This window comes from Hippopotamus amphibius, chromosome 2 (genome assembly GCF_030028045.1).
Source record: "Hippopotamus amphibius kiboko isolate mHipAmp2 chromosome 2, mHipAmp2.hap2, whole genome shotgun sequence".
In the NCBI taxonomy this organism is placed as follows: domain Eukaryota; kingdom Metazoa; phylum Chordata; class Mammalia; order Artiodactyla; family Hippopotamidae; genus Hippopotamus; species Hippopotamus amphibius.
Window position 1 is genome coordinate 4550042 of NC_080187.1, and position 27655 is coordinate 4577696.

The 27655-nt window shown below is 44.4% G+C and overlaps 1 protein-coding gene across 4 annotated transcripts in view; it reads left to right on the forward strand.

The window, feature by feature from the left end:
* TTF1 (transcription termination factor 1) overlaps nt 1-16938 on the forward strand; it is a 30121-nt gene extending 13183 nt beyond the window's left edge. For 2 of the 4 annotated variants that reach the window (XM_057724012.1, XM_057724010.1), the window contains exons 6-11: nt 1722-1852; nt 4161-4395; nt 6739-6828; nt 8530-8595; nt 13114-13199; nt 13981-16934. In XM_057724012.1, coding sequence (XP_057579995.1) covers nt 1722-1852; nt 4161-4395; nt 6739-6828; nt 8530-8595; nt 13114-13199; nt 13981-14162 — 790 coding nt within the window. In that variant the 3' untranslated portion in view covers nt 14163-16934. Of the gene's footprint in view, nt 1-1721; nt 1853-4160; nt 4396-6738; nt 6829-8529; nt 8596-13113; nt 13200-13980 lie in introns of those variants that run through there. The other 2 variants (XM_057724013.1, XR_009051498.1) reach the window with 2 other exon arrangements.
* The last annotated feature ends 10717 nt before the right edge of the window (nt 16939-27655 follow it).

Sequence of the window (27655 nt, forward strand, 5' to 3'; positions counted from 1 at the left end):
CTTTTTTTAAATCTCAGGAAGACCCTGCTTGCCTTGAAAAGGAAACTGCTAGAAAGCTTGGTTCTTAATGGTGAAAGGATTTCACGTCTCTATTCACGCTCTGCGTTTTAGATACATTTCTGGGAATGCTAGGATCTTACTGCCCCAGGGTAGTTGTGGCTCGCCCTCATTAGAAGTGGTTAGTATTTTACTAGGGCGGCTTTTGTGTCGCATAGGTAATAACACAAACCACCACTTCTGCTCCACCCCTCCCCCACGTAAGGAATGTCATAAAGATGGCCGTTTCTTCCCTTACACATTCAAGATGTTTAATCTCAAAATCCACATATATTATAGTGCACTTTAGTTTAATCTATTTGCTTTTATGTAGGATTCCTGCATCTTAACTTCCTTAAACCATGACAGATTTATGCTAAGCCATCCGTCACATCTCTATTGAATGTCTGTTGTCTGTCAAGCATTATGGGCACCACAGTGTAGGAAACCGACAGGGTCCCTACCCTCCAAGGACTCCCCTCCAGGGCTGCGCTGTCCACCTCTGCAACCACCAGCCTCACATGGCCGTGGAGCACTATGAAGTGTGGTTAGTCCAAGCTGAGCTGTGCTAGAGAGTAGAATACACACTGGACTGAGAAGGCCTTGTGTGGAGAAGAGACTGTAAAGTGCCTCATTCACACTTTTAGGTTCTGATCGCATGTTGAAGTGGCTGCATTTTTAATGTATTGGTTTAAGTAAAATAAATGTTATTAAATTAATTCATTAAAACTAAATAAAATTAGGGACTTCCCTGGCAGTCCAGTGGTTAAGACTCTGCACTTCCACTGCAGGGGGCATGGGTTCGATCCCTGGTTGGGGAACTGAGATCCTACATGCTGTGTGACATGGCCAAAAAAAAAAAAAAAAAAGCAGCCATGGAAGGCAGAGTGGGGTGGTGGAAAGCGGTGTCCTTGGTGATCTGATTGAGCTCCTGGATGAAGCTACCCCTACGGCCCACCTGTATCTGGACTTTTCAGTTGCATGAGCCAATAAATTATCTTTAAAGAAAACTGAATAAAATTAATTTTCACGTGACTGCTGGAAGATTCTAAATGACGTATGTGGCTCATATTTCCATTGGCCAGTGGTGGCCTAGAGGAAGAGTCAGATAAACCAGGGGAGCCATGAGGGTACAGTTGCCAGTGGTGATGGGGGCAGAGAGAGCAGCAGAGTGTCCTCTGGGAGAGGACAGCAGGACACCTCCAGCCCAGGCGGTCAGGGAAGCCCTCGCTGAAGGCGCACTGTTCAAGCAGCCTCTGAAGAGCTTGCGGGAGCTTTCCAGGGGTGGAGGGAGGCCCTTCCCACCGCAGGTCCAGAGGCTCCAAGGTGAGAAAGGCCAAAAAGAAGGCCCATGGAGCTGAACCGTAGGGAGCGCCGGGCTTTGTGGGCGCAGTCATAGGTTTGGGTTTTATTGTGCGAAGCCTTTATGGGTTTGGCGGGGGAATGGAATGATTGGATTATTTGCTCTGGCCTCTGTGTAAGTGAGCCAGTGACTGTGGTGACTGATTTACAGGATGCCCATGGCTGAGGTGCCAAGACGGAGTGTCGGGGCTCTGGTCCTTGGTAGGGCTGCACTGAGCCATTTTCCTGACAGCCCGCCCCATGTGGCTTCTCCCAGCACCACAGCGTACTGCAGTGGGAATAGAGGTTTTGCTCAGCTGTGATCTGTTTTCCCTTCCTCTTAGGTATAGCAAAGGAGAAACTGAGAAGCTAAAGATATACCAGTCCCTCCATGGAAACGACTGGAAAAAGATTGGTGAGATGGTGTCTCGAAGTAGCCTCTCCGTGGCCCTGAAGTTCTCCCAGATCAGCAGTCGTAAGTTGTGGTCTCTAGCACCCACCTGGGTGAACAAATCAGCTCAGAACGGTCTAGGGCCCAGGCATCACTGCAGGCCTGTCTTCTGAGAGAGTCGTCACTTTTTCAGCCATCCTCTTACTGATGCACTTATTTCCTCGTGCGAATTGATGCAACCTGTATTCCTCAGACTGATTCCTGCCACACCTCAGTTCAGTAGCTTCCAGTGTGACTCTAACTGCCAGGTAAACTGAAACCCACCCAGCTGGTGGGCAGGAGAGCCTGGGCCACCGAGGTCCCTTCTCCACAGAGCCCAGGGAGACCATCACAGGGAGGGCCTGTTAGGCAGGGACGTTTCCCACAACCACTGTCAGTCATCTCCTGTCTCTTCGCCTCCTCTTTCATAGAAAGCTTCCTTGGTTATATTCTTCACATTAAAAAATCCCCAGTTGCTTTCAGAAGACAGTCCTTAGGGGGTGTTAGCTTCAGTCCAGAGGCTCACGTGCTCCAGCCCCACAGGCAGAGCTGTGCAGCAGGTCCCAGCAGGGCACCTGTGTGGCTGCACAGGGTAGACCCCGAGGGGGGTGGAGACCACACCTTCTGTGCCACCAACTCTGGCCACTGGTGCCATGCAAAGACTCAGTGCAGCCAGTTCTGCCACTTTCTAAGAAGTAAAGCAAGCATCTGGATTTGCATGTGTGTGTATGTGAAATCGATATATCTACTGTTTTTCTTGAAGACTCTTGATTTTTAAATACTCCACCAAATTGTTATTGGGGAAATAGTAACAGTAACACGCTATAGGCCAAGTCAGAGATGCTTGTAGCCTGCCGGTTTGCGGCCTCTTCCTTAGCATCACTGTGAGCATCTGGACAAGAAGAGTGAACCGTAGAAGCTGTTGACGCCTTGCACCAAGGACTGGCTTTAGGAATTCACAGGTGCTGGGACTTCCCTGGTGGTCCAGTGGTTAAGAATCCACCTTCCAACGTAGGAGACGCAGGTTCGATCCCTGGTTGGGAAACTAAGATTGAACATGCTGTGGAGCAACTAAGCCTGTTCACTGCAATGAAGATCCTATGTGCAGCAACTAAGACCCAACGCAGCCAAATAAATTCTGAATTTTTTTTTAAAAGAAAAAAAGAAAAAGCTTCATGAGTGCAAAATGTTTTTTAAAAAAAGAAAGAAAGAAAAAAGAAATTCACAGGTGCCTTCTTCATCAAGTACTGTGATGGCATCATTGCAGCTGTTAATTTCATTCCAGAAACTCTTGGGGAGAGTTGTGTGCATAACGTGAAAGTCGTTTGGTTATTTTTTCCCCCACTAAATGTTTGGGAACCTCACAATTTCCTGCAGGAATTATTTCTCTTAGAAACAGGAAGAGCAGCTTTTTCAAAGTTAAAAAAAAATAGATTGCTTTAAGAAAGGATTTTTTTTTTTTTTTGGCCATTAGGGAGGTGTGTGTGTGTGTCTGTGTGTGTGATTGGTTCTTAAAAAGAATCTATGCGGGCTTCCTAGGTGGCACAGTGGTTAAGAATCTGCCTGCCAATGCAGGGGACACAGGTTTGATCCCTGCTCCAGGAAGATCCCACATGCTGTGGAGCAACTAGGCCCATGCACCACAACTACTGAGCCTGTGCTTTAGAGCCCATGAGCCACAACTGTTGAGCCCACGTGCCGCAACTACTGAAGCCCACGCGCCTAGAGCCTGTGCTCCGAAACAAGAGAAGCCAGGGCAGTGAGGAGCCAGCGCACTGCAAAGAAGAGTAGCCCCCGCTCGCTGCAACTAGAGAAAGCCTGTGTGCAACAACGAAGACCCAACACAGCTAATAAATAAATAAATAAATAAATTTTGGGGGGAAAAACCTATGGCCATTTTCGTAGTTTCATTTTGGTTTGCATGTGACTGATAGTTTTATATTTGTGTAATTGAGATGTTGCCCATTGTCTTCTGAAAAGTGTCTGATTTATCTTTTCGTTTTTAAATACTTTATTTTTTTAGAGCGGCTTTTGGTTCACAGTTAAAGTGAGAGGAAGATACTGAGACTTCCTACACACCTCCTGCCCCTACACATGCACAGCGCTACTACCCCCCCACCCATCATCCACACCCCCCAGCAGTGGTCCATTTGTTACAATCCATGAACCTACACTGACACGTCTTAACCCCCCAGAGTCCACGGTCCACGTTAGGGTTCACTCTCGGTGTTGTACCTTCTGTGGGTTTGGACAGATGTCCAATGACAGGTATCCATCATTATCATTTTGTTTTTAATATTGTGTTTGAAAGCAAATAGATTAGTAACTTCAAGACCATCCTTTATGTCAATAGAAAGAAATCATGGTGCTTGGAGCAAGACGGAAACCCAGAAATTAATCAAGGCTGTGGAAGAAGTGATTCTAAAGAAAATGTCTCCCCGAGATCTAAACGAGGTGGATTCTAAACTCCAAGAGCACCCTGAAGGCCGCCTGTCAATTGTTCGGGAAAAACTCTACAAGGGCATATCCTGGGTAGAAGTGGAGGCTAAAGTGGAAACCAGGAATTGGATGCAGTGTAAAAGTAAGTGGTAAGTTTGAGGCTTCTTACAAAAAATTCAACAAGTTGCATTTCCTCTCCTTCTCTCAGCAATTTCTAGAGTAGGTGGATGGGTGAGGTTACTAAGAATATCTATAACTACCCCAGACCTGTGGAAAGCCTACAGGTCAAGAATGAGCCTCTCCAATCCGAGGCTCCAAAGACTTCAATATCAGTAGCTGATTAAGTCAGTGTTTAACCAATCCTGATTCATCGTGTGGCTTCTTCATAAAGACCTTGAACCTCTTTATTCTTTTTATTTATTTAATTGGAGTGTGGTTGATTTACAGTGTTGTGTTAGTTTCTGATGTATAGCTAAGTGATTCAGTTACACATACTATTTTTCGTATTCTTTTCCAGTATAATTTCTCACAAGATATTGAACATAGTTCCCTGTACAGTGGGACCTTGTTGTTTATCTATTTTATATATAGTAGTTTGTATCTGTTAATCCCCAACTCTTAATTTTTCCCTTCCCCGCCTTCCCCTGTGGTAACCATAAGTTTGTTTTCTATGTCTGTGAGTCTGTTTCTGTCTTATAAATAGAACTTGGATTTTCTTGACCTTGAGTATTGACTTCTGGTTTCTTCACTCTCCCTTTCTTCATAAAACAAGGTTGTTATCTGTTTATAACATGAAAAAAAATACAGAATGAATGTCTGAACATTCAGGAGGGAAATCCCAAGCATTAGTGATAGTTCTGTCTTTTTACTTTTTGCTTTCTAATTCACCGGTTCCTCTGTCTTCATCTAAAGCAAGGCAGTCATACTCTTCATCCTAGAACATCTTTTGGTACATCTGTCACGAAGTAGTTTCAATCCAAATCTTGTTCTACTTTCTTTGCCCAGTGTAGCTTTTCCCAGCCCTGGAGGGTCTCTGAGCTGAACTTTCAGCTGCAACAGGACAGCTTGAAGCAGTAGTCCTGCAGCCCACGCCCCAGACCTCCTGCACAAAGAGGGCTCCATCATCTTGACTATGAAAGAAGTATGAAATCCAGAGTGGACATGTTGTATGTTAAAAGCAAACTCCTAGATTATACTGTGTATTGTTTATATACCTTACAGTTCTGCTGTAGAGTATTTATTTTACTAGAAGACTACCCTCAGGAAGTAAGCTCCAAATAATGTTTTGCAGGGGAAAGTGTGTAACATGGAGGAACCAGAGCCCTTTCTACCCTGTGTCTTAGACTTAAAAAAAGAAGGGAGTAGGTTATAAGCCTCAGATGAAGGATATGTGAGTGTCTTAAAGGGGAAATGATGAAGGGGCCCGTGCTTCAGAATCAGCATAATTAAATAACATGCAAGGCTGCTTTTTTAATTTGAAGAAAAAAGCAGGCAGCTTGAGCACTGAACGTAGATTTACTTCATGAAACATTGAAATGGCATCAAGTGGTACATTTCAAACCAGTGAATGCAGGCGGCTGTTGGTAAGAACAGTGTCAGTTTCTCTGTGTGTCACGTACCTCCCTTGTCAAGAAAGTAAATTTCATAGCTCATGATCTGTCCATCAGATTGTGACAAATTTGACTCTTCAAGAGAAGCACTTTTTAAATATTTTTAATTGGGTTGCTGCTCTCATTAGGAACTTCAGGGAACCCTTTCCCTCAGCCATGAACTTTGGGCCTTAATGGAATCACTGAATCATTTATCACTTTACCAAATCTGTCTAATTTGGGGTTTCAGCAGCTGTAATGGTAATAAGAGCAATGTCTCTCTGTTTTATAAACAATCAAAAATAGAGTTTACACAGTGTCCTTTAGCACCTGCAAGTGGGCTTATTCTTTTTTTTTTCTCCCTTTTTTTAACTATTTATTATGGAAATTGTGTAACACACACAAACTTAGAGCTCCTGTATCCATCAACTTTCTATCACTGTATCCTTTCCCACTTAAAAAAAATAGGTATATTCTTTTTTTCTTAATAGATTTATTTCTTTATTTATTGGCTGCATTGGGTCTCCGTTGCCCGCTTGCAGTGGCTTCTCTTGTAGAGGAGCACGGGCTCTCGGCACGTGGGCTTCAGGAGTTGTGGCTCACGGGCTCTAGAGCTTAGGCTCAGTAGTCGTGGCGCACGGGCTTCGTTGCTCCGTGGCGTGTGGGATCTTCCAGGACCAGGGATGGAACCCGTGTCCTCTGTGTTGGCAGGCAGATTCTTAACCGCTGCGCCACCAGGGAAGCCCCGAAGGAGGTATGTACCTAATGGTGGTAAATGCTAGCAGTGATGAGTTGCAAAAGTTAGAAAGTGGTTCTGAGTAAGGACAATTTAAATGAGGAAAACAAAGGACGTCTTAATGGAGACTTTACCCCTACAAGTAAACTTCCTTTCTTTCAACGTAGGACGGAAATTCTAACCAAGAGGATGACGAATGGTCGGGACGTGTACAGGGGAGTAAATGCCCTGCAGGCGAAGATCAACCTCATTGAAAGGTACAGAAATAGAGAGTGATGCCCTTTTACCTGTTTTTCTCTCTAGCCAAAGAGCAGCTGTTAAACAGCAGAATCTGTAGTGAGATTGCTACGGTTCACATCCCTGTTCCAGCACTTTCTACGTGCATGACTTTGGACATGTTTCTACCTTCCTGGGTCTGGTTCGTCTGTCTTACATGAGGATGATGGTGGTGGCACACGCCTGGGCTTGCTGTTGGGAGGAGAGAGGGAGTAACGCATGTAAAACGTACCACGCTCTCAATAAACATAGCTGTTTTCATCTTTAAGGCTTTCACGTAGACCTTACTTATTTCTGTCCATTGGAAAATGGAGGTGAATACTTCAGGCCGAGCCCTCCTCCTCTCCAGCACGCGTTAGTTGGTGTCACTGCTGCGTGGTCTTCAGTTTTGTGTTTTGAGTTCCTGGTCTGTGCAGAGTCCTCCCTCCCTGGTGGACGGGGAGACGTGGGCCTGTTTTACAAAGCCTGCGAGTCTGGTGGACCCGGGCTCGTGTCCTATGAGGAACAGCGAAGAGCAGAAGAAACCTCTGGATTCGGGGCACGCTGTCCAGCCTTGTTCTTCCTGCTCTTTGTCATGACCTGCTTCTCCTTCACCGGTGGGCTGGCGGTGAGAGACAGCAGAGACGAGCAGAGCCAGGCAGGGCATCTCAGGTCAGGCAGGCCTGGGGTCCAGTGTGGCTACCACCTGCTGGTTGTGAAACCGTGAGCCACTGGCTCGAGCTCTCAGCACTGTTTCCTGGTCTGTGCAAAGGACATAATCCCCAGCTTCATCAGGTGGTGTTGAGGGTACATGGATGAGTGCATATCAAGGTCATAACCCAGTGTCTGTCACATAGTGCTGAGTACACACGTGTGCTGCTCCTCTGTGTCTACACTGAATGGTGAAATTGTGTTGCTTTTTTATATAGGTGTGTGTGTGTGTATATATAAGTTTATATACTTTTTTTACACTTCATGTATTTTATTTTTGGCTGTGTTGGGTCTTCATTGCTTGCGCGTAGGCTTCTCAGTGTGGTGGCTTCTCTTGTTGCGGAGCACAGGCTCTAGGTGCGCAGGCTTCAGTAGTGGTGGTGTGTGGGCTCAGTAGTTGTGGCTCACAGGCGCTAGAGCACAGGCTCAGTAGTTGTGGCGCATGGGCTTAGTTGCTGCACAGCATGTGGCATCTTCCTGGACCAGGGATCAAACAAACCCATGTCCCCTGCATTGGCAGGCGGATTCTTAACCACTGCGCCACCGAGGAAGTCTCTATGTTCCTTTTTTAACTGAAGTATAGTTGATTCCCAATTTTGTGTTAATCTCTGCTGTACAGCAAAGTGACTCATATATACACGTGTGTATATTCTTGTTCATATTTCATGCTTTTCCATTATGGTTTATCATAGGATATTAAATGTAGTTCCCTGTGAAGTTGTGGTTTTTACCAGGAGGAAACAACATGGTTTGGTGGGAGATGCAAAGGGCTCAGGAGGAAGAGGTGGCTTTTTGGTCTGTAGCTCACTCACCCCATGACCTTGGGCTAACCTTGGGTTAGCATGCTCATGACACTGGGCCTGTGTGTCAAGGGAGCTGGAGCAGGGGTGAACACATGAGGCCTTCCAGCTCTTAATATTCTGCGAGTCCATGAAAGTGTCCATCATGCTGATTTTTGGCTTGAAAACTTAATTTTTATTTTTTTCTCATAGGTTGTATGCAATAAATGTGGAAGATGTTAATGAAATAGACTGGGAAGATCTTGCTGGCACCATAGGGTAAGACTATTTGTTTAATATTATGCTAATGAAAAGATAGGAGATGACTTCTAATAAATGACCACCTCTCAGATTTTAAAGAACAGGAGTGAAACTCGTGCTGCCTGTGGAACTCCTCTGTAAATTGTATTTATGTGTATATGTAATGGGAAACCCGCCCCTGCCCCAAGTACTGGACCAGGGAAATGGGACCAACCATTTCCACTCTGACCCCACCCCCATCCCCACCCCAAAGACACCTGAGATGAGTGAATGAAAGGTGTGCAGAGTCTCTTAAAAGCTTCAAAGAGCGCACCAGCTGTGACTGGGGCGAAAAAACCACGTGCCCTTTGCTCACAGTCAGCCTTTTACCATTTCCCTCGTTGGCTTTATCCTCCCTCCCTGCCGCCCTCTCCCGCTCCCTTCTCCAAGGAGTAGGATTTTCTCCGTTAACCACTGAGAGAGAGCGGTGGACGACGTGTCCTCCGCAGGCGTGCTGTTCTGCGTCAGCACAGCGACCCTGCCTGGGGCATCTGACATCGATGCCGTACATTCTCTGAAACACAGTCCACACGCGGATGTTACCCGCTGTCCCACTAATGTCCTTTAAAGCACTTTCCCCCTGATTTAAGATCCAGTCCAGGGGAGTCCCTCGTGGCACAGTGGTTGGAACTCAGTGCTTTCACTGCCACAGGCCCAGGTTCCATCCCTGGTCAGGGGACAGATCCTGCAAGCCGTGGGGTGTGGCCAAAAGTTAAAAAATAAAAAAGATCCAATTCAGGGTCTGTCTCCTTAGTGTCTTCTAATCCACAAAGTTCTCCTGCCTTTGTCTTTTCTTCTTCTGTTTATTTATTTATTTATTTTTGGGCACGCCGCATGGCATGCAGTATCCCAGACGAGGGATTGAACCCGAGACCTCGGCACTGAAAGCGTGGAGTCCTAACCACTGGGCCACCAGGGAATTCCCTCTTTTTAATTATTGAAGTGTAGTTGATTTACATTGTTTAATGTGTACAGCAAAGTGATTCAGTTTTATATATGTATGTGTTTTCAGATTCTTTTCCATTATTACAAGGTACTGAATATAATTCCCTGTGCTATAGACTAAGTCTTTGTCGTTTATTTTATATACAGTAGTGTTAATGCCTTTGTCTTTGATGACATTGAATTTATGGGAGAATACAGGCTAGTCATTCTGTAGAACTTGCCTCAGTTGGGAAGCTTGTTGAACGCTTCCTCACGGGTAGATTCGGGCTTTGTATTTTATATGGGAATCTATCTCGGGTGAGGCTGTGTCTCTGTCACCAGGTCGCATCCCATCGTGAGGCATGTGGTTCTGATTTCAATCCCCTTGCTCTAGTGGCCTCTGCACATTTCCCCACTGTAGAAAAGTAACAGTTTTTCTCTTGGTGAAAAGAAATGGCTGTGGAGAGAGATTCTGAGACCACAGTGAGCTCCCGTTCCTCTTCGGGTCTCCCTCAGTGGTTTCGGTGTGCTGTTGATTTGCATTCCCCACCTGAGGGGTGCAGTTTCATCAGCCGTTGCTGCCTGCCTCCACTGCTACGGTCTTTGCATTGTCAGTCAGTTCCTGCCACTGAGGAGAGGGGCCACCCCCTCAAGACCTGAGTGCCCCGCTTGCCAAGCAAGGGAGAGCTGGCTGGCAAAGCACGGTGCCTCTAAGCAAAGCACATCGTTGAGCATCGTGGGGCTCAGGGGTTGGTGGGCTTTGGGAGGTGGGGGTGTTGAGGGACCGTCTGGCCTTTAGTTTTGGAAGGGTGGCGAGGGGAGCAGGGCTGCCACAGAAGCGTGGCTGCTGGCATGAGGTTGTCATTGATTCATTAGGAAGGGTGTAAACCGGTTCTGGTGGTGAGTTATTTACACCTTGGGGTTCCAGACAAAGAATGATCAGTCTCTCTCGCTCTCTTTTCTTTTTTTTAACTTGGAGAATTGGGGTCTTTTAGTGGCAGGCCCTGTTGGGAGTCACAGACACACGCCCATGGTTCCAAGCCCGTTCCTTGTCTAGCTCGTCTCAGGGGTGGGGCACCAGCTCTTGGGATTGTGGGTCCCTGAGAATGGGGGGCGTCAGGTGCTTTGAAGGAAGGGGGCCCTGCTGTGCATCCCACCAACTCCCGTCCTAAGAAGCATTCACATGGACACACCCCCCGCTTTGTGACATGACACCGCTTTTGAAAACTCTGACTTTTCCAATAAATGTTTGCGTATCATGTGACATTGCCTCAGATCACATTTCTTAAATTAAAATGGGTTTTGAATGATTTTTAAGTAGAATTATGTACTTAAATATTGACTGTTCTGGTTGAAATTTAGAAATCTCAAAGCTGTAAAATAGATGTCATGGCATCCAGTCAAATACCATTGGAAATGGTACATTCTCAAAGTTTTAATAATGAATTGAAACAGTGAAAATAATTACATGAAAATTTCAGTCTCTTCTGGTTCTTGAAGTCTCCCTTATGAATTATTTAGGCAGGATTTTAAAGAAAGCATCTCCACCTAATGAGATGTAACACGTACTTCGTTTGGAAATGTCCAGATTAATTATTGTTACTTCTCGAAGCCTGAGCTTTGATCCGTGGAACAGTCAGGGCACAGGGCACTGTAGGAAGAGGGAAGACATAGATGCCCTAGAACTTGGGCTTTGCAGTCAGACAGACCGAACATTGAGTCCTGGGACTCTGCTCATTATTTAGCCGGCCTCGAGCAGGTCGTTCCCTCACCTGTTTCTGTGCCGTGGTTTCCTCATCTACAAAATGGTTTAACAGGACCACAGTGAGGATGGCAGTAAGGAGACAGTGCGTGGCACACACTGCGCGTGCAGCGGGCGGCTGTGCCCTGAGGAGGGAGGAAGAGCCCAACCATCTCTTACTTCCACATACGCTGCAGATCCAATTATTCCCACTAATCATATAACAACTGGATTAGTTAATTACTGAAACAAATATGTCACACTTTTAAGGAAGGAAAGTGCCAGGAAGTGAAGTTAGTGATTTTCACTTTAGAAGACCATTTAAGATTTGGTTGTTTCTGTCCTACTTTTTATAGGTGGAAAATGGATTTGACTCACCAGAACATCCTAAGTATCTGCTTTTTTTAGCTTTACAAAATGAAAAATCTAGACCCCTGCCTTGGCATTGTGACAGATATATAGTTATCGTAAGTGTAGTGGTTAAGAGTGTGGGATCTGTGAAATGATGCCATTTGCAGCAACATGGGTGGGCCAAGAGGTGATCACACTAAGTGAAGTAAGTCAGACAGAGAAACACAAATATCATATGATACCACTTATATGTGGGATCTTAAAAAATGATACAAATGAGGTTATTTACAAAACAGAAGTAGACTCACAGACATAGAAAACAAATTGATAGTTACCAAAGCGGGTAGTGGGAGGGGGTGGGGGGATAAATTAGGAGTTTGGGATTAACATATACATACTACTGTATATAAAGTAGATAACAAGGCCCTACTGTATAGCACAGGGAACTGTACTCAATATCTTGTAATAACCTATAATGGTAAAGAATCTGAAAAAGAGTGTATACATATATATACATACATATATACACACATATACACATATATATGTAAAACTGAATCACTTTGCTGTATACTTGAAACTAATACAGCATTGTAAAGTAACTATACTTCAATTTAAAAAAACTGATATCCAAAAAGAAAAGCAGAGAATTTGGAGTAGAACCAGTTGAAGTCCCAGCCCTTCCCCTTATTTGCTGTAAGATCTTGGCCATCTTCTCTTTGCCTCGGTTTCCCATTGTCCAAAGTGAGGGGTTAAGACTAGGAGCCCCTGGCAGACTGGTCCTCAGGGTTGTTTGTTGCTCCATGAAGAGCACTCAGGGCAGGGCCGAGGACAAGGTACACATCAGTCCGTGTCAGCTAGTGTTACACGTTGTCTTCCCGACTTAATTAACTTATTTATTTATTTATTTATTTATTTATTTTTAACTTATTGGCTGCATTTGGGTCTTCATTGCTGCGTGCGGGTTTTCTGTAGTTGCGGGGAGCGGGGGCTACTCTTCATTGTGGTGCTCAGGCTTCTCGTTGTGGTGGCGTTTCTTGTTGCGGAGCACGGGCTGTAGGTGTGTGAGCTTCAGTAGTTGCAGTGCATGGACTCAGTAGTTGTGGCACACGAGCTTAGTTACTCCACGGCGTGTGGGATCTTCCCGGACCAGGGCTTGAACCCGTGTCCCCTGCATTGGCAGGCAGATTCTTAACCACTGCACCACCAGGGAAGCCCCCCGACTGTAGTTTAGATTACTCTAATTTAGACAGAATCCATCTTGTTGTACTGCTGTTTTTCTTCCTTTTGTGTGTGTGTTTTTTAACCAAATGAACAATAGCTTTACATATGTGTCTCATTTTTCTCACCCGTGTAGACGTGAGGATTAAGAAAGCTACTTTTGTCTGTAGGCTACCCCTTATTCAGTGCACTTAGGACACAGGACCGAAATGGTTAATTTTTAAACTGCCACTAACTTTAACACCTTTTCCTTTCTAAAGGGATGTTCCTCCATCTTATGTCCAAACTAAATTTTATAAGCTGAAAGCTACCTGTGTTCCGTTTTGGCAGAAGAAGACTTTTCCAGGTCAGTATTTTCGATATTTGAATAGTTAAAAATGCAGCATGTGGGGACGCATGCTGGTGGCATGACCTTGGGTTGTGACTTCTGGGAACCTCAGAGCTTGTAAAATGTGGTCACCAGGGTGCTGGGTGCTGAGCAGGCACCTGGTGAGTAACTGCAAGTGCTTCTGGGCCACACACCACGCATACGCACATACCACGTGCCTGCACACACACTGGTCCACAAAAAACTGGAGATGCAGTTCCTTCTCTGCAGCCATTTGTGAGTGGTTTACATATGAAATTCCCAAACCTGGAACATCAGAGTCAGGTGGGGAAAAAGACACATACATACCTGGGTCTCAGCCCAGATGGACCCAGCGAGTCCTAATCTCTGCACTGGGTCCAGAGGCTGGATTTTTCTCCAGCGAGCTCACAAGCGAGTTGCCAGTGGCCTGCCAGGCATCATCGTTTGGGAACCTGGTTCGGGCGACATTCCGCCCTGCAGTGTGTCCTTGCCTCCGCAGATACCACTTCCTGGGTTTAAATCTGGCTTCACCCCCTGACCCTCTGACTTTGGGCGAGGTTCATAATGTCTTTATGCCACATTTGAAAAATGGCTGAACAGTAGTGCCTACCTTGTGGGGTCTAGGATCCAGTGAGTGACTCTGAGTAAGCCAGTTAGAGCCGGGTCTCGCACACAGTAATGCTGGTAGCAGTGAGTAGTCAGCATCAGCACCCTCTGCCCTTTGACCTGGGGAAGAGACTTTGTCATATCATCTCAAGATTCAATTTCTTTTCTTTAGAGATTATAGACTACCTTTATGAGACGAGTCTACCATTGCTTAAAGAAAAGTTGGAGAAGAAGATGGAGAAAAAAGGGACTGAGATCCAGGCTCCGGCAGTCCCCAAGCCAGTCTTCCTGTTTCGAGACATTTTTTATTGTGATGATGACAGTGAGGGAGAAGACGGAGAGGAGAAAAGCTAAGCAGCTGACACTCTCTCTCGCCCATTTTTCTAGGTCTGCTTGTATTTATAGTGTCAATAAAGCTATTTTCACTACTGATTTTACTAAAGAATGTGCAGCAGCCAAAGGAAGGGTATGAAAATGATGACTTATGTTGTGGAGCATTAAAAATTGATTCACATGTCGTATTCAAGTTTGTCTGAATGTGAAAAGAAAGATGAATGCGTGAGTTGATTTAATATTTCTGTGCCATTATATTGAAAATAATTATAACTAATGGTTTTCAGAAAACAGCAGGATCTCAAGTCCCCCTGATGGCAGCAGAGGGTGGTCACGTCTGATGAACATCTTTTTTTTTTTTTCTTTTTTGTTTTTTTGGCTGCACCACGCAGCTTATGAGATCTTAGTTCCTCGATCAGGGATTGAACCCAGGCCATCAGCAGTGAAAGTGCAGAGTCCTAACCACTGGACCGCCAGGGAATTCCCCCATGGACAGTTCTCTGATGTGGATTCAACTATATGCACACTGAGCAAAAAAGAAAACATTAACAATTTCAGTAATGCGTGCCATTTTGCTTTCTGTTTTTCAGTTGTTTAGACGTATGTTCTAGTGTGTGTGAGTATTAGGTAAGTGGTACAAGGAAATTTGTGTTCCTGCAAACTGGTTTCAGTTCCCATGTGCCTGTCATGGTGGGAGAATCTCATCTTCTGAGTGTGATTCCAGTGTTTAAAGATAGGTATTTTTCAGCGTTCGCTTCGGCAGCACATATACTAAAATTGGAACGATAAAGATAGGTATTTTTCATACAAGATATCCTCTCAAAGCCAGTCACAGAATTCATCTGGTGTTTAACTGGAAAAAACAAACAAACCAGCAGTCTCTTCCATTGCTTCTGGAAAAACTGCCTCTATCAGACTTATTGAAAGATGCTATGTGGGTCTCAGCATGATGGAATTTGAAAGGCAGTTTTAAGGTTGGGCTGGTCCCTCAATCACAAAAGCAAAACCACTCCAGATATTTCAGAGGATTTAAGATAGGAATTGAGGTTAGGAAATTGTTAACAGGATGAAGGAGCAGGTGGGGGGGAGGTTGAACTACGCAGTGACGGGGAGCTGAGGGGAAGCGGCTGCAGCCCTGTCTGGCCTGAGTTACCCCCACCACCACCACCACCGCCCCGCCCCATGCTAACTCTGCAAAGTCTGGGTTGTCTGCCACGGCTTCGCTTGCAAAGGCCTGTGCACCGGAGTCTGCTTGGAACACAGCAGCTTCCGTCTCCCTCCTACCTTCTAGCCTCCCACGAGTGCCTCCCACGGGCAGCCCCTTAGCAGAACCCTGCTGGCAAGAGAAATAAAGTTCCCAGACTTCTAGCCTCATCCATACAGGGGGGAACATAGAAGGTCTAGGGGAGCAAGATCCCGTATAGTGATGTCACCCTCTGTGTCAAGAGGCAACACCCCTGTCTCCTGAGCGTAGCATCATGATGTGTGATGTTGGTTAATTCATCCACAAAGCTAGACATTTTTCCGAACTTGCCATCACTGGAGAAGGAAGAATACAGAAAAACGAGTTTAGGAGTCCTCGGTCACCAGTATATCCCCAGCACCTATCACGGTGTTGTGCAAATAATAGACGCTCAATAAATATTCAGGGAACAAATGAATATTTTCTTTTTAACAAGCATTTTGCATTTAGTCACCTCCTTCTGTCTTCCTCCGGGTTAATGGAATATAAATTACATATTCTTTTTGGAGGACAATCTGGTAAAGTACATCAGAGCCTTAAAAATGTACATATTCTGTGATCCAGCAGTTTCACTTCTAGGACCTAAAGACATAATAGAACTCGTGTAAAAGAATGGCACGTTTATAATATGAAAACTAGAAAAAATATGGATGTTCCTTAATAGGAGACTTGCTATGTTATGGCGTATTCCTAGATGGAATATTAAGCAGCAATTTGATGATGATAGATTTGGTTAACAGGAAAGGTAAACAACATCGTCAACTAAAATACAAACTGTATTTCATTCAGAAGAGGACATATTTTCTTAATTTTTTAACAGTAAAAAAAAAAAAAAGGGACTTCCCTGGTGGTCTAGTGGTTAAGACTCTGCACTTCCAAAGAAGGGGGCACGGGTTCAATCCCTGCTCTGGGAATTAAGATCCCACATTTTGCGTAGTGTGGCCAAAAGAAAAAAAAATGTGTAAATGGAGATGCATTAAAATGTAAGGGGGGAATTAAACCCAGGGTGTTGACAATGGTTATCTCTGGGCCGTGGGATTGTGAGTTTACAGGTTAGAACTCTTGATTTGCAAGAGCCGGAAGGTCAGCCTCAGACCAGAGGGATCTGGGGGCTCTCAGGCCTGAAAGTCCAGAGGGGGAGGACAGATCCAGCTCCTCTGAAGCCCCAGGATAGGTTTTCTTGCTTATTCTCAGCTCTGCCTTCTCCAGGGTCCACTTCATTGTCAGTCCACAGAAGGGGGCCGCTTGGCCCCGAGGGATGCCTTCGTAGAGCCCCATGTTACAGCATCCTCATTATTTAAACAGAGGATGCTATTCAGAGAAGAAGATGAGCTCTTGCTTAAGTCCTGGGTGTTGCACCCAGTGCCCAAATTAGAGCTTGTGCCCAACTCTGAGCCCTCACTGTAGCCAGGAAAATAGGATGGGCTTCAACCCATCTGGGCTCAGCTCTGGAGCTGGGATTTCGCTCAGCCTGTCTTAACGTGGCTGAAAGGGTAAATACACCTGTGGAAAACCAGGTTCCCATTAGCAGAAGAGGTGAATGGACCCTGAGGAAGCAATCCACACATGTGCAGGACTGTGTGTGTGAATTTTACGCAATAAACTTGTTTACCTTGTAAAAGTTTAATTTTTTTTTAACTTTTTCTTACCCCTAGCTCCATGCACCACCACCCCCCCAAAAAAAACTTACCTTTGCCGAACACCCTTTTTACGTACAAGGATCCAGGAATTTGGAAGGAAAAGAAGGTACACTGTATTTGTCAGACACAGGTCCAGGTGAAGAGAGAAGGGAAGACCCTGAGTTTGGTTTGAATGTGTAGGCTTTGCGGTATCAACAGGGCCATTTGAGGAGACACCAATCTATAGCATGGAGAGGAGAGGCGAGAGAAAAAAAAGCCACACTAAAGCGGTGGGCTGGTTTGTTAGCAACACAAGGGTGAGAGTTGGAGCCATGAAATGGACAGCCCCATTTGGAGTGAGAAAAACCCGTACTTGGGAGGGAATGGAAGAGGAGGAGTAGACTCACAGTGAACAAAGGTAAAGAGAGAAAATGATAACCCATCTCACAAAAAACAAGACTGAGGAACAAACAAAACTGTTTTTGAACAGTCCTGACTGTGCATGATTTGAGCTCTCGCCGCAGTTCTTGACCATTGAGCACTTTTCAATAAGCATGCCTTTCATGCTTAATTTAGCTTAATTTGGAGACTTCATTGTCCAGCAAAGAGGTCCAGCACTGCAGCTCCGAGGAGGTAAAAAATGAGTGTCACAATCAGACCGTGGCATCTCTTCCCCTCAGAACAGTACTTTCAGTTCAGCAAGCATCACTGACCACCTGCAGTGCGCCAGGTACTGCTAGGAGCTAAAGATGCGAGAGGGAACAGCACAGCTTGGTTCCGTGGAGGCCGCGCGCTTTCTGAACGCCTCTCCCAGTCCACATCCTGAAGCACATGCCACAGTTACAATTCTTCAACCTCATCAAATAACCCATTGATCCATTGGCCCACTCGGAGCCTGTCCAAGTGTGTGTCACTACAACCCCTCCCTTCTGGACGCCCTCGGCTCTTCATCCTCCCCCCTCGGTCCTTCCCTGCTCGAGACCCCAGACCTGGGGGAGCCCTTGCATCCGCCTCCTACCTGCACCTGAAGAGCTGAATATTCCTAGAAGAAAACCACACAACTGAGCTGGTTTAATGGTCATAAACCTCAGAAGGACACACGTTGTTAGCAGCAACCCTCTCATAGGCTTGCTGTTCTTTTACCCACATCAGCTACGTCACACGTTCAACCATCCCGTGCCCCTCTTCTGCTCTTCTCGTGATTCGCTGAGAAAAAAGCCATGCTCCATCAGATCCCACCTCCCTGCACCAGCCAGTCAGTCCTCCCTCCACCTGCACTCATTCCTCCTACTACACGCTGAGTCCCTACACTCGAGCCCTGCAATCTGTCCCCTCACATTGTCTCTGAGATTCCAGTTCCTTCGCTAATCCTCCTAAATTCTCAGTCTCTCCTATTCCACGTTGTCATCACCGTACAAACAAGCCGTAGGATTAGCCATCTTTGAGTCTATGTATGTAGGATCAATCAGCACTTTCTGCTACACTCCTCCCACTGCCCCCAACTTCTAAATGTTCATGTTCCTCGAGGCTTTGGGGGCTCTTTTCACATTCTCCCAATGCCTTGAAATAACATCTATGTGCTGATGGCCCCCAAATGTGTAGTTTTATGTCAGATTCTCCCCCAAGCTCCGGACTGAAAAGTTAATCTGCCTACCTGCTCTCTCCATTCCAGAGTCTTACATCTCAAGTTTGACAAGTTACAAACAGCTTTTTAGTCACCTACACACACCTCGAAGTCTGTCACCCACCCCCAGGCTTTCTCATCTCTGCCGGTGGTGTCACTGTTCACTCCGTGGCTCGAGTCAGAAACCTAGCAGCCATCCATCCTACTTGTGTGCGTCCTTTCCCCAGTGCCTCCACGTCCAGTCCATTAGCAGACCCCATCAGTTCTGCCTCCAAACACTCACCTGGGGTCTACCTCCACCGCCATCTACCGTAATCTTAGGCATCATCCTCTGTGTATGAACTATACTGATCTCCCTGCCTCCACTATTGGTCCTCCTCCAAGCTCGACTCCCCATAGCTGCGAAATTGGTCGTATCGCCACTCTGTTTAAAATGTTTGAAACAGTTTCTCACTGCACTTTTGGATAATGTTTGAACTCAACGTCATAACGTCTGCAGAGGTTCTGCACGCTCTGCCACTGCTTATCTTTCCAAGCCCCTGTTCCCCTCACAACACACACACAATTTTTAAAGGAAAAACAAAGAAACCCATCAGTATGATTCACCATGTTAATGAAGAATAGAAACTATGTGTGGGGCCAAAAACTAAGGAAATTGCATTTGATAAATTCCAAATCCATGCCATAAGGATAGAAGGCACCTTCCTCAACCTGGTAAAGCTTATCTACAAAAACCTGCAGCAAACATTTTTAAAGGTGAGACACTGAAATGTTTCCCTTCGAGATTAAGAAAGAGAAGGATACCTACTCTCAACACTTCTCAGCCTTAGGCAGCCAGTGCTGTCAAGGAAGAAAAGGAAGTAAAAGCTACATGGATTGCAAATGAAGCTCTAAAACTGCCATTATCCATAGATGATTTGAGTGTGAATGCAAGAAATCCAAAAGAATTCTGTAGAGGATGTATTGGAATTAATGCATTAATTAAGCAAAGTTGCTAGAGACAAGCTCAATATATAAAAATCAATTCCATCTCTATACTGGTGGCAAACAAAATTTAAAATCTTCTGTAAATGTTAAATTTCTATGCTGCCATAACAAATTACCACAAGTTTAGTGGCTTAAAACCATACAAATTATTATCTTACAGTCCTGTAGGTCAGTAGTCTTATATGGGTATCACGAGGCTGAAGTCTGGGCTACATGCTTGTCTGGAGGCTCCAGGAGAGAGTCCGGCTCCTGCTTCTCTGGCTTGTTGGAAGAATTCAGTTCTTGGTGGTTGCAGAGCTGTTTTCTTGCTGGATGTAAGCTGAAGGCCATGCCCAGCTTCCAGAGGCTACGGCATTCCTTGGCTTGAGGCCTCCTTCCTCCACCTTCAGAGTAGCAAAGTGGTCGAGTCCTCATGGAGCACCTCTTTGGCTCACCCTTCTGCCTCAGTCTTTAGCTTTTGAGACCCCCTATGACTAGAGTGGGCAGACCTGGCAATCTCGGTATTTTAAAGTTGGGTGATTATCAAACCCTAAGTTCCTTTGTCATGCAACATAACACAGTCACAGATTCTGGGGTGTAGAGTATGGACATTTGGGGGGACTATTATTCTGCCAGCTTCAGTCACCATTTATAATAACAAAAGACATAATAACATAATTCCAAATTCCTAGGAATCAATCTAATAGAATATGAGCAAGTCCTGTATGCAAAAAACCTATAACATCAGGCAATCTAATTTATTGGGAAAAACATTAGAGAATGTTGAATCTTCCTAAGGTGGAATTTGAAAGCTTTTCATGCATTTGAACTCTGCCTGGTTTTGGACCAACCCCAGAATACAGAAGAGCCATATTTTATATACACACGAGTGCTCTGATGTGTTAAACTTCAGCGGCTTTCATGAGGGATTTACTTTAAGTGGAGAAATTATGTACTTTTAAAAGCCATGTGAATGTGTATAAACTATCCTGCAATACTATAAACCCACCACTAAAACCTGCAACATTTTGACTTGGTACATAATTATATTTTTAGAATGAAGGTTATCATGAGGGTAATATGTGACTTCAACAAAAGTATGATTTTTATTGCATTAAAGGGCACTACCTTTTTTTTTTTTTAAAGGGCACTATCTTGATTTGGCAAAATTGATTGATTTGATAACTTGGTAAAGTTATTACCTTCTTTGTACTTGTACTTCCAAAAGTCATTATGATTTAGTACACTGTACTGTGGGCTGGATAAGTTAACTGAAAAGATAAAGTCATTACCTGAGTTTTGCAGCACTGCAAACTTAAACAGAGGGCTGGCTGTTCTCGTCTTTCAGCATCTCACATTTGCCTAGCTTAAAAAATTGCCGTGTGGGCTTCCCTGGTGGCGCAGTGGTTAAGAATCCGCCTGCTAATGCAGGGGACACAGGTTCAAGCCCTGGTCCAGGAAGATCCCACATGCCACAGAGCAACTAAGCCCATGGGCCACAGCTGCTGAGTTTACGCTCTAGAGCCCTTGAGCCACAACTACTGAAGCCCACACGCCTAAAGCCTGTGCTCTGCAACAAGGGAAGCCACCGCAATGAGGGGCCCACGCACAGCAATGAACAGTAGCCCCCTCTCACCGCAACTACAGAAAGCCTGCCTGCAGCAACGAAGACCCAACGCAGCCAATAAATTTAATTAATTAATTTTAAAAATTGCTGTGTGTCAAAACCATGCTTCTGTAATTGCTAAAGTATGGTATGTCAGGCTGTTTGAATATAATTACTTTTTGAAATAATTGTAACCATAAAGCATCTTTTTTTACATGAAGAGCTGTACATCATTTGAAATCACTCAAATGTCCTGATTTGAGGCACAAATCCCAGGTATCTAATACTTTTACTAATATAAAATATAGTCCACTGTCAGAGGAGGTGGGAAGAAAAAGAAGAAAAAAAGATTGATGTAAACTAATCATTAAGTAAATTTCACTATAGTTTGTATTTATGGGAAATTCTTATTTTCGATGCCAAAGAGCGGGTACAATCTGAAAAACAATCCAGTGAATATATATATATATATATTTTTTTCCTTTTCATTTATTTATTTATTGTTGGCTGCATTGGGGCTTCATTGCTGCAAGTGGGCTTTCTCTAGTTGTGGCAAACAGGGGCTGCTCTTCATTGTGGTACACGGGCTTCTCATTGCGGTGGCTTCTCTTGTTGCAGAGCACAGGGTCTAGGCACACGGGCTTCAGTAGTTGTGGCTCTCGGGCTCTAGGGCGCAGGCTCAGTTGTTGTAGCGCATGGGTTTAGTTGCTCCACAGCATGTGGGATCTTTCTGGCCCAGGGATTGAATCCGTGTCCCCTGTATTGGCAGGCAGATTCTTTTTTTTTTTTTAAGGTGTGAAGTATTTTTTTTTCTTTAAGAACTTTTGAGATACAATTGACATACAATGAACTGCATATATTTAAAGTGTACAATTTGATATTTTTTCTTAGTAATGTATGTATGGCAATCCCAATCTCCCAGTTCATCCCACCCCACCCCACCCCTTTCCCCACTTGGTGTCCATATGTTTATTCTCTACATCTGTGTCTCTGTTTCTGCCTTGCAAACGGGTTAATTTGTACCATTTTTCTATATTCCGCATGTATGTGTTAATATAATTGTTTTTCTCTTTCTGACTCACTTCACTCTGTATGACAGTCTCTAGGTCCATCCATGTCTCTACAAATGTCCCCATTTTGTTCCTTTTTGTGGCTAATATTCCACTGTATATATGTACCACATCTTCTTTATCCATTCATCTGTTGATGGACATTTAGGTTGCTTCCCTGTCCTGGCTACTGTAAATTGTGGCAGGCGAATTCTTAACTAATGCACCACTGGGGAAGTCCAGTGAATATATTTTGTTATATGTTTTGTAGCAGAAAATTATCAACCACTGTAGTAGTCAGCTAAGGCTACCAGAATAGTATATCACAGATTAAGTGGCTTAAACAATAGAAATTTACTTTCTCACAGTCCTGAAGCCTAGAATTTCAAGATGAATCTGCCCACCTTCAAGGAGGTCTTGCAGATGGTGCCTTCTCACAGCGTCCTCACTTGGGCTTTCGTGTGTGTGTGTGTGTGTGTGTGTGTGTGTGTCCTCGGGTGTCTCTCCCTCTTCTTATAAGGACACCCTTCTGTTGGATTAGGGACCCACACTTATGACCTCATTGAATCTTAATTATCTCCTTAAATCCCTGTCTCCAAACATAATCATGCTGGAGATTTGGACTTCAATACGTGAGTTTGGGGGAGGGAGGACATACCATTCCATTCCTAACGACCACTAAATAATATCTTTGATACTATTAGTTGTTGCAAACAGAGTGTTTTGTTAAAGAGATTTTACTCTTGCCTTTATTTTACAACGCTTAATATAAGTGACTAACCTAATCAGTTATAATATATGTACATAATATATATAAATAAACCATAGGGACGGACTTCCTAGGTGGCGCAGTGGTAAAGAATCCGCCTGCCAAGGCAGGAGACATGGGTTCGAGCCCTGCTCTGGGAAGATTCCACATGCCACGGAGCAACTAAGCCCGTGCACCACAACTATTGAGTCTGTGCTCTAGAGCCCGTGAGCCACAACTATTGAGCCCATGTGCTGCAACTATTGAAGCCCACGCGCCTAGGGCCCGTGCTCCACAACAAGAGAAGCCACTACAATGAGGAGCCTGTGCACCACAATGAAGAGCAGCCCCCGCTCGCAACAACTAGAGAAAGCCCGTGTGCAACAACTAGAGAAAGCCCGTGTGCAGCAACGAGGACCCAACGCAGCCAATAAAAAACAAAAAAAAAACCATAGGGGCAATATGTCAAACTTTTTAAAAATAAATTTATTTATTGATTGATTGATTGATTGGCTGTGTTGGGTCCTCATTGCTACACGCGGGCTTTCGCTAGTTGTAGCGAGCGGGGCCTACTCTTCGTTGCGGTGTGCGGGCTTCTCATTGCAATGGCTTCTCTTGTTGTGGAGCACAGGCTCTAGGTGTGTGGGCTTCAGTAGTTGGGGCACACAGGCTCAGTAGTTGTGGCCCAAGGGCTTAGCTGCTCTGCAGCATGTGGGATCTTCCCAGACCAGGGATTGAACCCGTCTCCTCTGCATTAGCAGGTGGATTCTTAACCACTGTGCCACCAGGAAAGTCCTCAAACTATTTTAAAATTAGCACACTTTTGGGCTTCCTAGGTGGCGCAGTGGTTAAGAATCCGCCTGCCAATGCAGAGGTCATGGGTTCGATCCCAGCTCCAGGAAGATCCCACATGCCGCGGAGAAACTAAGCCCGTGTGCCAAAAAAAAAAAAAAAATTAGCACACTTTCTACTTAAAATATTATTTACCTTAGGATTTAGAACTTTTTTGGGAATTCCCTGGCGGTCCAGTGATTAGAACTCTGTGTTTCCACTGCTAGGGGCCTGGGTTCAATCCCTGGTCAGGGAACTAAGATCCTGTATGCCTGTGGCATGGCCCAAAAACAAACAAACAAAAAACAAATAAGCAAACCAAAGAAAAATCCCCTTGTTCTTCCAGCAGAGAGAGGAGAAAAGAAACCATTTTGAAATGCACTACAGCTTTCTGTTCTTAACAAGACCTGCCCTCCAAAGAAACTAGCTAACTAGAGCCTAATCAGCTAAAAGTATTCCCAGAGCCTGATTGACCTGGGGAAGGAAAATACCCAAATCCAGTCAGCTCTAGTGACCTGGGGGAAGGGAAAGACCCAACTCCAGCCCATTCTAGCCATCGTTTCCAACCTAAAGGAGAAAAAGATTAAAAACACTTGTGAAGTGGGAATTCCCTGGAGGTCCAGTGGTTAAGACCCTGTGCTTCCACTGCAGGGAGCACAGGTTCGATCCCTGGTTGGGGAGCTAAGATTTCACAACCCTGAAGCACGGCCAATAAAAAAAGGGTGGGTTTAAAAACACTTGTGAAGTTCACAGTCCAGTGGTAGATCACTAAAAGACTGAGACCTAATTACAGGACAATACAACATTTCTCCTCCCACCACACCTCACCACCATGTTACTGAAGCCTATATGCAAAAGCTCCTTTTACACAGTAGTCATGTCCCACTATCAAAAAAAAAAAAAAAAATTACAAGGCATACCAAAAGGCATTAAAAACACAATTGGAAGAGACAGAGCAAGCCTTAGAACCAGACATGGGAGGGATGCTGGAATTTTCAGACCAGGAGTGTAAAACAACTTATAATACTACAAGCAGGCACAGCATGTTCAATTTACAGAAAAACAGCTAAAGCAAAAATCCTGAAAGAAGTCAAAGGAAACATTTAAAGTAGCTGTGTCCTCCTTAACGGTGAGAAACTCAAAGCTTTCCCACTGAGATCAGGTACAAGGCAAGGATGTCCCCTCTCACCACTCCTTTTCAGCATCATTCTGGATGTCCTTGCTAATGCATTAAGGTAAGAAAGGAAAAGAAAATGTATTTAGATTGGGAAGGAAGAAATAAAACTGAGTTGTTGGCAGATGACATAATCATCTACGTAGAAAATCCAAAATAACTGACACAAAACCCCTGGAACTAATAAATGATTGTAGCAAGGTCACAGGATATAGGTTAATATACAAAAGTCAACTGCTTTCCTGTATACCACCAATGAAGAAGTGGAATTTGAATTAAAAACACAATAGCATTTACATTAATTAGCATGCCCCCAAAAGAGAAATACTTATATACGAATCTAACAAAATATGTACAAGATCGACAGCAGGAAAACTACAAAACTCTGATGAAAGAGACCAAAGAAGAACAACGTAAATGGAGAGACATTCCATTCTCACAGATAGAAGACTCATAGTATCAAGATGTCGGTTCTTCTCAACTTGATCTACAGACTCAGTGCAATCCCCATCAAAATCCCAGCAAGCTCTTTTGTGGCTATCAACAAGCTGATCCTAAAGTTTACGTGGAGAAGCCAAAGGTCCAGAGTAGCCAACTCAGTACTGAAGGAGAAGAACTGATCAGCTGGAGGACGGATGCTACCCGACTTCAAGACCTTCAAGCTAATCAAGACAGTGAGGTACTGGTGAAAGAACAGACAAGTAGATGTAAGGAACAGAGCAGAGAGCCCAGATGTAGATACCCATACATGATCTGACCCCGGTCAGCTGATCGCTGATGAAGGAGCAAGGGCAATACAACGGAGCAAAGATAATCCCTTCAGAAAATGGTGCTGGAACAGCTGGGCATCTACATCCGTATTAAGGAAACAATGAAGCTAGACACATGCCTCATACCCTTCACAAAAATGAACTCGAAATGGATCATGGATCTAAACATAACATGTAGAATTATAAAACTCCTAGACAATCATGTAGGAGAAAACCTAGATGACCTTGGATATGGCTATGATTTTTAGATACAACACCAAAGTCATCATCCATGAAAGAAACAACTGAGAAGCTAGACTTCATTACAACTAGAAACTCTGCTCTTTGAAAGACAATTTCAAGAGAATGAAAAGAGAAGTCACAGACTTGGAGCAAATATCTGCAAAATACACATTTGACAAAGGACTGTTACCCAAAACATACAAGAATTCTTAAAATTCAACAATGAGAAAACAGACAACCTGGGGACTTCCCTGGCGGTTCAGTGGTTAGGACTTGGGGCTTTCACTGCTCTGGCCTGGGTTCAATCCCTGGTCAGGGAACTAAGAACCCACAAGCCATGCTGTGCGACCAAAAACAAAACAACAACAAAACAAAACAACAACAAAAAGACAACCTGGTGAAAAGGATGTGCAAAAGATTGGACAGACACCTCATCAAAGTAGATATGCAGACTGTAAATGAGTATATGAAAAAAATGCTGCATATTTTATGTCATCAAAGGAATGGAAATTAAAACAACAGTGACATACAGCTATTAGAATGGCCAAAATCTGGAACAATGACAACACCAAATGCTGACAAGGATGTGGAGCAATAGGAACTCTCCTTGGTTTTTGATGGGAATGCCATATGGTACTGCCACTTTGAAAGACCGTTTGGTGGTTTCTTACAAAACTAAACATACTCTTATTGTAGGATCCCGCAATAGTGCCCTAGATCTTTATCCAAGTAAACTGAAAACTTATATTTACATTAAAAACCTGCACATCGATGTTTACAGTAGCTTTATTCATAAGTGCCTAAACTTGGAAGCAACCAAGATGCCCTTCAGTGGGTGAATGGATAAACAAACTGTGGTACATCCAGACAACGGAATATTCTTGAGCGCTAAAAAGAAATGCACTAACAAGCCATGAAAGGACATGGGGGAACCTGAAATGCACAGGACTAAGTGAAAGAAGCCCAATCTGGCACGGCTACAGACTGTGTGATTCCAACTGTATGCCATGCCAGAGAAGGCAAGACTATGAGCAGACAGTAAAAGGATGAGTGGTTGCCAGGGGTGAGGCTGCAAGGGGTGAACAGGCAGAGCTCAGAGGATTTTTAGGGTAGTGAAAGTACTCTGATATTATAAGGACTGATACATGTCATCATACATTTGTCCAAACCCTTAGAATGTACAAATCAAGAGTGAGCCCTAATGAAAACTATGGACTCTGGGTGACAATGACATGTCAATGCAGTTTCATCAGTTGTAACAAATGTACCACACTGGTGGGGGATGCTGACGATGGGGGATGCTGCGCATATGGGGGGAGGGGGGCAGCAGGTATTTCAGAAATCTCTGTACCTTCCTCTGAAATTTGCTGTGAACCTAAAACTGCTCTGAAAAAATAAATCCTTTTTAACCTCATGGTCAAAGGGCTCATGCAGTCAAGTCACAAAGAAGATACACTAATTCCCAATCTGCATATGAAAAGATGTTCCATGTCATTAGTTGCTAGGGAAATACAAATGAGGCACACGTTTAGCCCACTGGGATGACTGAAATTTAGAAGATTCACAATAGGAATTGTACTGACAAGGTTGTGGAGCAAATGGAAGTCTTATACTTTGCTTATGGTAATTTAAGATGGTAAAATCACTTTGGAAAATGGATTG